Source organism: Mesoplodon densirostris, chromosome 11, assembly GCF_025265405.1.
Source record: "Mesoplodon densirostris isolate mMesDen1 chromosome 11, mMesDen1 primary haplotype, whole genome shotgun sequence".
NCBI classification, from domain to species: domain Eukaryota; kingdom Metazoa; phylum Chordata; class Mammalia; order Artiodactyla; family Ziphiidae; genus Mesoplodon; species Mesoplodon densirostris.
Window position 1 is genome coordinate 3,371,291 of NC_082671.1, and position 11,886 is coordinate 3,383,176.

Below are 11,886 nucleotides of genomic sequence, written 5' to 3' on the forward strand. Positions count from 1 at the left end.
CCCGCCCGTCACGAGGCACCCCCTGCAACAGGGGGCCCTATGGGGCTGCTGAGCCTCTGTCTCCAGGCCCGGGGGCGGGAGCGGGTGATGCCCTGCTCCCCGAGCCTCTGAACGCAGAGCTCACGCACACTCAGACGTACCAGTGCCTGGTGCTGGGGACTGGCCTCAGGCCATCACTTTGTACTGTACCCACAACTTGCAGTGTTTCCCTATTTTGTTTGCCCTTCAGAATCTACATCTCCTTCGAGGCCCAGGAAAAATGCCACTTCTTACATGGAGTCTTCCCAGATCTCTTCATTCAGATTGATTGTCCCTTCCACTGCACTCACCAGTGTGTTACTCTTTAAAATGTATTTTGTTCTTCCTCATTTGTTACACTCACAGCAGCCTCTCCTGCTGCACATAAACCTGTTGAGGTCGAAACAACGCTCTATTCGGTTGTGACAGTGTTGACGTGAAGGGAAGAGAGAGGTCTAATCAGTGTGCAGGCTCTGCTTTTCTATAAATTCAAATACATGTCATATGCATCATGTTCATCGCTCCAACTGTGCGATAAATAACAGAAGAAGCTCTTCCTTCTGCAGTCACAGGCCAGGTAACGTCACATCGCGTCCAGAAGCACCTGCACGGTCCAGTGACCCCTGGTCCACATCCTTCTCGGTTTCCCACCACCCGGAGTGTAAACCCCGGGCCCCTCCGAGCACCCTGCCACACGGTCTCGGGCTGCCTCCTGAAGGTGCCTTCCCGCCTCTCCTCAGGCTGGCCCTCCCCTCCCTTACTTACCTGGCAACAGGTGACGTCTCTGAAGGCTTACTTCCCGTGTTCCTTGTCCCTCGCGTGCTTTCTGATCTGCCCACCGGGTGTATTTGCCCCCGAGGAGCCCCCTTGTGCGAGGAAGCCCTGCTTTATCCTTGCCTTATGCTGTGTCATCTCTCCCAACACATACGGACGCGCCAGACAATGTGGGGATCAGGAGTGGGCCTGGCCCCAGGTGCAGGAGAGGGACACGGAAACACAGTCTTTCCTGAGCATTCTTGCTGCGAGGAAGTGGATTTCCTGTTAGCGGAGGTTTTCAAGAAAAGACAGAATGATGAATACCAGGCATCTACAGAAGAACTTCACTGCTCTGGATGCATATCCACCTGAATGACCTCTGAGGGCCTCTCCAACTCTAAACCGCGTAAATGTGTGAAAATTCCAAAAAGTAAGAGGAGGAGGCATTCTGAGCTGGAGGAAGATGATATTGATAAAGTGAAGCCTGGTGACACCAGACACAACTTTTTACGCAAAGTTAATAAAGTAATTTAAAAACCTTGTTTGGGCCTGTATTTTATGTTTTCTCCCCGAAGAAACAACTTTCTGTGAATCTGCTGTGAAGTAGCAGTGCTGTGACTTTGAGCTTCCTCCTCCCGGTTAGGCTCGGGGCTGGGGCGCAGGTGAGCGGGGGCAGCAGCCGGGCCAGAGCAGTCTTGGGCCGCGGGGCTACGTGCTGAGCCTTCAGAAGTGGACTGTTTTGAAGAATACGTTTATACCTGTGTGACTGAATCACTGCTGTACACCTAAAGCTAACACAACATTGCAAGTCAACGATACTGCAGAAAGAAAAAGAAAAGAATAAGGGGACTGTTTTGTATTTAAGACTATTTTGTGTTTTGTGGCCTAAGGCAAGAATGAATAGTTGTCCTCTAGCTATGGTTCTGACTTATTTATGAAATTAAAGAAATTACTGTGTCTTTTGATGTTCACTGAGAAAATTCAAGACTATAAGAAAGAAAATAGGGCTTCCCTGGTGGCGCAGTGGTTGAGAGTCCGCCTGCCGATGCAGGGGACACGGGTTCGTGCCCCGGTCCGGGAAGATCCCACATGCCGCGGAGCGGCTGGGCCCATGAGCCATGGCCGCTGAGCCTGCGCGTCCGGAGCCTGTGCTCCGCAACGGGAGAGGCCACAACAGTGAGAGGCCCGTGCACCGCGAAAAAAAAAAAAGAAAGAAAGAAAATAAAACTACCCATAATCCTACCACTCAAAGATGTCTACTTTTAGCACTTCTAGTGTATTTTCCCCCAGACTCTTCTCCCCTCGTGGACACACGTGTTTGTGTGATAAAACGGGCTCATGTGACATTGTTGTTAAGACCTTGGGTACTGTGTCAAGAATCCATTATACTTTCTCCAACTCTGCATGTTTTCCCAAGTAGTTTAAAGTGTTTGGGTCGAGAGACGCATAGAAACTTAAACAAGTGGAAAATGAGCTGCAGACTGTTGAGATCAGTGGTGTTTCGTTCTGGGCACTTTTTACATGACAGTGAAGCCTCATTGGTAGGTCGCCCGTCCTAGTGACACAGAAAGCAGCTTCTGGCCACTTTCCTCGGAGGGAGCTGTCTGCGGCCCACGTGAGCGGGTACACAGTGAAGCAGTTTGCGACCCAGGGTCCCTGCACACAGACAGGGCCGCTTGCGGAAGTGAGCCGAGTGGCCACTTTCTCTGCACGGCCAGCCGGCAGTAAAGGCTTTTCACGCCAACATTTTATCAGTGACCGTATGAGGCTACACTCTTGTCTGGCGTTGGTGATCCACACCTTAGAATCCAGGCCAGTGGCTCCTGCAGCCATCATTCAACTAAGAAGAATTAGAAATGATATTTGATGACTCATAAAGTGATTTCACGTGCCATTCAAGACTAGTGCCAAATATACAAATTATTGGCCGAAAATAATTAGTCCTTTGTGCAGTTAACTTTACAAACCTAAGTGAGCGTGGTGGTGATCAGCCCCAGGCGCCTACACCCTTGAGCAGAAAATACAGCCAATAGCCATAAAGCACACCGGGAACCGTGGGACCCCAGGGACAAGGTTGCATTTGCAGCCACTCCACCTCAGGACGGTGAGGTGTGTCCTGGCCCGAGGGTGCAACTGTGCAGCTGAAACTAACAATGCCGCGGAGTCCACAGTGCAGAAGGCCGCGTTTTACAGTGAGTTTTATTTGGTGTTTCAACAAGGGAAACCCAGACATCACTGCTGTGCCCTCTCTGTTACGAATCCTACTGTGTGAGTGATGGCATGGTTGGTTAGATTAATGTGTGATAATGACTCAGGGTTTGAAAGGATGAGGCTTGTCTCTCATCTCTTTCTCTGTGAAATTCTAATTTGTAGCGAGCAGCTCCGAACGCTGGGATTTGAATTACTCTGTTTGTGCAAAAAGCCATTTGTTAAATAAAGATGATGTTAGTAATTTTTAAATCAACGGTTTGGGTCGGCTTGACTTTTTGGTTTGTCGACTAAAAAGGGCTGGTTGCTGTGAGGACACAGTGCTGCAGCCTTCAGTCATCTGTCAGCCGCGCGCAGAACCCTCCTGCGGCCCCGACGAGGCACCGAGGGGGCGCTTCCTCCTCCGTTTATCCCAGAAGGGCAAGCGGGAGACTGCGGCTGCTTCCAGCGACCCGCGGCCTTTCAGGCATCCAGGCGTCTCAGGGCCTCCGGGTCCTGCAGGCCGACCTAATACTTTAGGGCACGGAATTGTGCAAACTAAGAAAAATTCGACCTGAATTTGACTTACACTCAAACTTAGCTTATATCAGAGGAGAGTAAGGGATTTTCCTTTGTACATGGAGATCTATTTTTTTTAAAGTACCAACTAGATAAAATAAACAGCAAGAAGATGCATTCTTTTTAAAAGATTAAAGCTTCTTTTACACCAAAAATGAGGTTCTTCTTTCCATTTCAGTGTAAAGCCCGTCCTGAGCCCAAACAGATCAGCAGCTCGTCCGCCATCTACGACAACCCCAACCTCATCAAGCCGATTCCGGTGAAGCCCAGTGGGAGCCGGCAGCAGCGTGGCCCTCGGCCCGGCCAGGTGCACAGCCCTCCGCTCTCCCCTGGGCCTCTGTGGGGCTCCTGAGGGACCTTGGCCCGGAGTGCGGTCAAGGCGGGGCCGATGCTCTGCAGGTCCCCTAAGGTCAATCCAGGAAAGAGAGATTTCAAAGTAGAGATTTTGTCATTATTAATAATTTACTCTTCCTAGAAAGGGGTTGCAGTTTTTCCTTTTGGCATTTCCCTTACTCTGTGCTAATTCCTTGTGGACTTGAACTCCTTAGAGGATAATGTATTCTAAAAAGACAGCAACCTAATATCATGTCAGAGCTGACGGGACCGTTACACGTCGGGCTGTATTCTTCCGGGGTGGAAAGCTGGTGTCCCACGGCCCCTGAGGGAGCCACAGCCCACACGCCCCTGTGGTGCCAGGTCCGGGGCCAGGCGCTGTGTGTGTATATGGGATTCCTGGTCTCAGGACTGGTGTCAAATCCCCCTTTAGACCCCATGGCTTGTCATTGTTTTTGCATCTAAGATATAAGCATGACAGCAGTTTCTGTGTGAGCATATATATTTTTCAGAAGAGTCCAGCATTAGCAGAATTGCTAATCTGCAAGTCCCATCACTGAGTGTGGCTGCTTCCGGTTCTTATGGTCATTCCTCACTAAAGGTTTTTTTTTTAAGGGAATTGGTTTAAATCAATTTCAAAAAATGAACATGGACACCAAAAACATAAAGACTGGCTAATGCAAGTCTTATATTGAATTTTGTAAAAAATAGGTCATTTCTAATTATCTTTTAGCTTTTATTATAAGTTTGCTTTTCATGGACATTTTTTATTTTAAGAGAGAAACCGGAATATGTTGACTTTAGGAGAATCTCATGTTTTCTTAGCCCAGCAAGAGAGAAAGCAGCAGGGAGACGCCAGATGACACAGGGCGGGAAGGAAGCGGGTTGGTTACCAGCCACAGCGGCGCAGCGGGGGCAGGGATTGGGGTGTTAACGCATCTGACGGGTTGTTATCGCTACTGTTACATAGCTGGAAGGATCAAGTGAGACTAAATGACTTAGGTTCCTTTCCAGCCCTCAGTTTCTATAATTCTGTGGAATACTGCCAGGAATTCTGACATCCTCACATTTCTACGTGTCCTCGGTGTCTTCCTGTACTTTGCAGGGATAGATGGGCTTCCTGTGGAAGAGATTATTTGCCTTTTAGTGTCTGTAGCTTTGTGCCACAGTGGTCCCCAGCCTGTGAACCCCAGGCCCAGCAGGGATCATGTGCCTGTTTATCAATCAGCAGATACTGATCATACAACAGCCGTCTTGGGGGTGGGAGGGAGAAGGCTGTGAACATTTTTGACATTAAAAAGGAAGTCCCCAATGTGTAGAGTCTGTTATCACTAAGCTTCCTCATCCTTTCTAATTGACTCTTTGTAAATAGAAGAAATCATCGGGTAGGTAAGTTATGTTTCACTGCCCCCCATATAACCAAATTACATGTGGCCCCATTTTCAGACGTGGTTATTTGTTCCAGACCTTAGACCCTGAACCCCAACACCTGTCCTTGACGGCTCTCTTCGGGAAGCAGGACAAAGCTACGTGTCAGCAAGCCGCGGGGCCTCCAAAGACCCTCCGCCAGCAGCAGCACGAGAAGCTCCCGATTCGGCAGGGGGTCGTCCGCTCCCTGTCCTACGAGGAACCCCGGAGACGCTCGCCCCCGGCCGAGAAACAGCTCTGTCCGGCCATTCAGAAGCTCCTGGTCGGGAGCGCGGACCTGCAGCCGCTGGCAGAGCTGCCCGAGAGCCGGCCCTGTAGAGACGCCGCCCGGCCAGGGTCTCCCCGCGGCCCCGAGGTGTCCCGCCGCGTGCACGGTGCCCCCAGGACTCAGAACCCGCCGGACCACCTCCAGAGCATCCCCGGGGCGCCGGCACCAGCCGCCTCAGCCGAGACGCCCGGGCCCCGGGCACTCCCAAGGCCAGCGCCGCCCGGCCCTGGGCCCGGCCGTCAGTCCCTGGGGCCCGGCGAGGTCTCCCCGCGGGAGCTGCTGTGGAAGCTCCAGGCGGTGCAGCAGGAGCGGCAGTGGCCGGCGCCCGGCCGCCCCGCCCTGGCGGCCAAGTTCCCCGTGGCCACCCCGAGCGCCCGAGCACGGAACCCCCCGGAGTCCTGGAGGGACCAGACCCCCAGTGCGGAGCAGCAGGCTCCCCTCCTTCAGGTAGGTGGCTGCCGGCCGGGAGGTGCTGCCAGGGCGCGGGGACGCGGGCCTCAGCCCCGTCTGGTCCGCGCATCGCGTCCCGCCTTCGCCTCCTGCCTGGAAGGGAATCTGGCCTTGGCCCAGCAATCTGGGAGCTCCTCCCTTCAGAGAGGCTCCATTCCTACAGTTAAGCCTTCAAGTGATGAGGTTTGACATGGCCGTGGGAAAAACCCAAATCTTTGACCTCGCAAACCTAGGGTCTGAAATCATTTGAAATCATTCCGGGGATGCCAGACCCCTGACCTCTTCTGGTTATTTCGGTCCACAGTAAGTTATTGCATGCTCATGACCCAGGCCGTGCTTAGGAGCACTGACTGCGTGCCCCGCCCCTGCGGACGCCGCAGCCCATGGGCACTTGAGGCCGGCAGGAAGGCAGGCCCCTGACCCCGGAACGGGCAGCCTCCTTGTCTGTCTGAGCAGGTGTAGCTTAATGAGGGTCCTGAGAGGCAGACGGCTCCCTCCCTGCCCGCGACACACACGCCGGTTGCCAGAGAGGGAAGTGTTGTAATTCTCAGAAATGTTCTGTGCTCCCGGGGAAGACGGTCCTCTGTGGTCACTGATAACTTAGAACAGGGAGAAAACCGAAAGCTTTTCCGTTTTTTCACCGCCTGTGGGTAACATCCGGAGATCTGACGGATTTTTTTTTTTTTCCATTTGGATTGGTACAAATTCACTGAAAATGCATTGGGTTTAAAAATTAGGAAGTTCTCCCTATTTATGACGTTGATCCGTCTGTCGTGTTTTGGCAAGTAGCTTACGACAGGGCCTCAGAAATCTCTAACTTTTTGGAGCAAAGACCATCCGTGTGGAGCACAGTCTTCGTGTATGTGAGACTGTGGGTCGGAGTGTTCTTGCCTGTTACTGATGGAAGTCTCAGATCTGAGTACCTGCTGCTCTGGAGACATGGCTGTTCCCTGCCCTCATCCTCACTTCACTGTCGCATTGCCCCCCTTCGCCTGCTTTTTCCCCTGCGGATTTAGATTGGACCCTAGGAAATTGGGGCTAATCGTTGGCCATCCGCCTCTGCAGGCAGGTCCCCTTCTAGTGCTTGCAGGGTGCAGGGCCGCGGTGCTCTTCTGACTGCCCGCAAAGCCACCGCTCCTCGCGACGGCACACGGGGACAGTTAAGCAGACCACCCGCCTTCCTCCAGGCTGCTTTGTGCCCAAGACGACGCCCAGGGAGCTTCTGAAACCACAGCTGCTCCTCGCGGCTGGCCCTGTGCCTGTTCTCATGAGCCCCTGGGCCTCAGGAGGCTAACAGTAGCGCTCTTCCCTCTCACCTGAGCTGGGGACAAGTGAGAGGTGGCTGTAAGCGTCAGGTGGGTCAGATGTCGCCTGCACAACTGGAAACACTATTGGGACCCCTGGTTTTAGGCCTGCTGGCCAAGAGAGGCGGACAGACCCGCCCAGACGGACGGGCCACCTGCATGCCTGCAGGAGTGGCCCCAGGGCTGCCCCCGAGACCCGAGCACGGAGAGTCAGGAGGTGGGGTGGACGGTGACCCCGCCGCCTGCCCGCCCCGCTGCACCAGGCGAGGGGGCAGGCGGCGGCCGGTGGGTCCCTCACGGCGGAAACTCGGGGCCACAGCCGGGTAGGGACGCAGATGGACAGCCCCAGTGGAAAGGCTGGGGTCCTGGCGTGTGTCCCCAGGCGATGACAGGAAGCCGGAGATAGGAGGTGCTGCTCAAAGCGCGAGCTTCGCCTGCCGTGGGGAGCATAGTCAGGACAGCAGGCGCCGGCCGCCGGTGCCCTGGAGGGAGGAGCATGCAGATGGAGGCTGGCCTCCCGTCGCCCGCAGCCCTGGACGGTTAACACTGAACCCGCTGTGTCCTCTGCGCTCTTTGCACCGCCCCGTGCGCTAGCCGCCCTCATCCGCCCGCCCGTCGGCCCGTTTCCTACCCACAGGTGCTCTCGCCCCGGCGCGCCCCGCCTGCCGTGGGCCCATCTCCGCTCATGTCACCACTGGTGTTCGCGCAGCCCCCCTGGGCCCCATCGCCAGAGAGGGGCAGCGGGCTCTTGCCCCCGGGAAGCCAGGACCCAGCGGCCCCCCCAAGCGGCCCCCTCCTGCCCCTGCGGACGCCGGAGCCCCCCAGGACGCCGGGCAGTGCCCTGACCAAGCCGCAGCTCCAGGAGGCCCTGCTGCACCACATCCAGGTAGGAAGGCGCCGCCCCCCACCCCTCATCGGCCTTTCCCGGCGGGCTGCTGCCCTGCTGGCGCCTGTGCCCGCTTCCTGCTCCCCAAGCGTAAGAGGGCGCTGCAGCAGTTCACCCCGAGACCAGCGCTTCTGGGTGCGTTTCAGAGACTCAGCGTGGCTCTGGGCGTTGTGATCTGGAGGGCTAAGTCCTCAAGTGCCACCCGGCAGAGAGGAGGAGGTGAAGCCGCCCGTGGGAGGGTCCCAGGTCTATGGGGCCGTCAGGAGCCAGAGGGGAGCGGAGGGGAGGGCTGCCCTGAGCCCGCGGCAGCGTCCAGGCCGTTACTCGGGGAGGCTGCAGCTGGGACGGCAGGAGGGGCTGTGACGACCACAAACCTGCCAGTGAGGACAGGCTGGGGTGGCTTCCTCGTGCCCCCATGAAGTAATAAGGATGAGGACACTGTACGGAGCTCTGGGCCGGGCACGGGGTTAGGGACCAGGACGCCGAGGCTGAGGGACTGGCCTGAGGTCACCAGCCAGTCAAGAGCAGAGCTGGGGCCGCAGCCTGGCTGCTGCGCCCCTTCCCGCTGCACGACGGGGCCGAGAGACGGCAAAGCCCCGCCCAAACGCGAGACAGGCCTTGCAAAGCGCAGTGCGCGCACCCAGACGGACCGCACACACCTCAGCTCACGTACTGAGGTGTCTTTTTCGCAGACAGTCCGTAAGGTTTTTGTGGTACTTTGCCTGGGCGTCAGGTGACCCTGTGGGCGGCCAGCACTTCTGCTGTGTCTCGTCCTACTCAAAAAGACCGTAGTCGCCGTGGGTAAGAATGTTTTTTTAAAGGTAACATCTTTTAGAGAGAAGGCGTGGAATGGGGCCAGAAATCAGCATCTCTGAGTGTGAAAGCAGAGTAGCAATCTGCTAAAGACGGACGAGAAATGACCGCACCTAATTCATAAATAAGGGTCTTTTCCACCTTATCTAGAAGCCATTCATGAGAAGTTCGTGAGGACTTAGGTAGGACATCTGTAAGCTCCTTTTCTGTGAGCAATAAACAAAAAACTTGAATGTAAAAAGCTCCACATTTTTTTTGGCTTATTCCATTTAATAACACTGTTCCAAAGATCTCTGTGCAGTAATGGGGACCCCTAAAGTCTGGAGCGGCCCCTGGACCACGCTCGTTACAGACCATATGATGTCCGTTCCGTCCACCCGGCCTGCATTTCACGTTCCCCATGCTTTAGACGGCATCTTCCCCATGAGCTGCTGGGAGTCACTCAGGCATTCAGCTTTGCTCTCTGCCTGCTGTTAGGACACAGGCTCGTGCTCGGAGACTTTGCAGCAAAGCCAGGGTAGCCTGGCTCCAGGCCGAGCGGGAGTGTGAAACGCGGGTGAATTGCCAGAGCGATAAAGGACAGGGTGGGAGGGAGCCGTCTCCAACATCAGAAACAGAGAAAACCGCCGATGGGACCGTGGTTCCCTCGGCCCCGAGAGTGGCAGGAGGGGCCCAGAGCCCGCAGTCTCACCGCTGCCGCTTGCCAAGGCCAGAGCTTTCTGTAGCTAACGGGGGTGGTGCAGGGGGGTGGAGATGCACTGGCTCTGGCAGGGTACCAGCCAAGCACATTGCCAGTGAAGGCTTAACTTACGCCCAACAACGAAGGCACCCCTTGTGGGCGACTCGGGGGCCTCTCAGAGCCACCAGTGACCTCATAGCCAGGCTCAGAGGACTGAGCTGGGATATGTGCTCCCCATGCAGCCTCCCGGGGGCCCCAGGGCTCTCCACACAGGAGGCCAGGCTTCTCAGGAGCCGGCCCGCTCCGTGCTGCCCCGAGGCTGGTGCGCGCCTGAGCTGCAGGCACGAGCACATGCTGTGTCCCGGGCTGGCCACCGAGGCCCGGCAGCTGACCCTTCTGGCCTGGCCTGCTGCCCTACTGACTCTTCAGCTTAAAAACTAGCCGCTGTGAGCACGCACAGGTGGAGAGGAGCTTCTTAGGATCAAGGTGCCAGTTCAGCCCCAAGACAGAGAAAGCCTCTCGTTTCTGCCAGCCAAGTCACATCCCCCTGGGGCTTTTGATTTCTGTTTTCCAGAATGACGACAACTTCTTAAATAGAATCTACGAAGCTTATCTCTTCAGCATGACACACGCAGCCATGAAAAAGACTCTGTGAAAGCAAAACATTTTAAGACTGACCTCCAAGGCCCTCCGGCTCAAGGTTCTTTCATGTCAAATGTTGTTTCCCTAAATGTTTCTGCCTTTTTTTTAAAGTATGTATTATATGAAGTAAAATGCTTCGGGCTTTTTTCAGTCACGCGTTTTTTTCATTACATTCTTCAGTGCACCTGGTACCAAGAATCGAGTGGGTAGGAGAAGCCCTTTGCTCATATCACACGGTAAATACCCAGCTTAAATGATTGTTTCTTACATGTACTGGGCCATTTCTAGATGAGTTCTCTCTCTGTGGGAAGGGCTGTTCTGGGAACGTGGTTTCTTTCTTATTAGCAGCCCCGGTTATTTCTGGAACTCGGAGAACGTGCCGACCGCCAGGTGGCGGTGTCAGCCCGTGACCACTGACACGCCTCGCCAGCCTCTTCCAGACAAAGTAAACCTTTCCTTTGTAAACATCCGCTGGGCCTTCCAAGGGAAATGATCTCTAAAGGTATTTCTCGCCAGCTTCCAGGGGGGAGTTGTTTAGGGGTCCACAAATGGCCCGGGTTTCCAGCAACACCGCGTCTGTCCGCTCCTTCCGGCAGAAGCCTGCCTGCTTCCAAAGGAACGTTTCATCATTTTCAGCAAAATGTGCTGAGAAGAAGGTCACAGGAGATTTTAAGGCCGGTCCTTAGCCTCTGTGGGGAGGCAGTGGAGTGCGGGCACGGCAGCAAGGATTCTTGAGGTCGCGGAGCAGACTGACGTCTCGTGTTCACAGAGACGAGGGCCTGCTCTCCCCCCAGCCCTCCCCCGGGTTGAGTCGGCCCCGGAATTGGTCCCTGCTGCGCGCTGGAGATAAAGTGAGCTTTGTGTTTCTATAGCCCTGTTTATTCTTGGACCATAAAAAGATCTCTAGAGGCCCACACAGGAGCCGGGCCTCGTTCTCCTTTTAGAGGTCACAAAGGAGGCAGGGAAGGAGGTTTCCTCACAGCTTCTGATGCCAGCCGTGAACTGGAAGCTCAGACCTGGGGTAGGCGCATAACCAGGCAAGGGCCTGCGGGGAGCAGGGAGCGCCTCCCCTGCCCCCGCCCCTGCCCGCAGAAGGGCGCCTTCCCTTCGAGGAGGGGCCCACCTTGCCGGGGCGCCCTGAGGCCGGGGTGCGGGGCTGCTGTTCCCTCCTGGGTCAGGAAGGGACGCCTCCCTCTGCTTCTCTGTCTCCTATAGCGCCTAACGCCCTGACAGACCCTGAAGCTCGTCATTGCCTGTGCAGCGTTTCAGGGCTCTTACGGGGAGTGTGGGGCAAGGGGAGACACACGGCCCTGTTGCCCCGTGTCGGTGACACTCACCTCGGCGGCACACACTCAAACCGGAACAAAATCCACTGTCTCCCAGACCACAGGTGACCTTTAAAACCCGCGGGCACATCTTTGATCTGAATTACACGTTTGGGTGGCTTCTCCAGCTGGGGAGAAATGAACCCCACTGAAAATTCTTCTCATGTATTTGTGGTAGCAAGTGGTAATTTCTGAAATATATATTCCTTTACTTGATT

The 11,886-nt window shown here is 55.3% G+C and overlaps 1 protein-coding gene across 2 annotated transcripts in view; it reads left to right on the plus strand.

Annotated features, from left to right (window-relative positions):
• The window catches only part of DCP1B (decapping mRNA 1B), a 44,642-nt gene extending 34,163 nt beyond the window's left edge, over window positions 1–10,479 (plus strand). For both annotated transcript variants that reach the window (XM_060113283.1, XM_060113284.1), the window contains 4 exons: window positions 3,719–3,847; window positions 5,339–6,016; window positions 7,961–8,209; window positions 10,276–10,479. In XM_060113283.1, coding sequence (XP_059969266.1) covers window positions 3,719–3,847; window positions 5,339–6,016; window positions 7,961–8,209; window positions 10,276–10,356 — 1,137 coding nt within the window. In that variant the 3' untranslated portion in view covers window positions 10,357–10,479. The remainder of the gene's footprint in view (window positions 1–3,718; window positions 3,848–5,338; window positions 6,017–7,960; window positions 8,210–10,275) is intronic.
• Window positions 10,480–11,886: the final 1,407 nt, after the last annotated feature.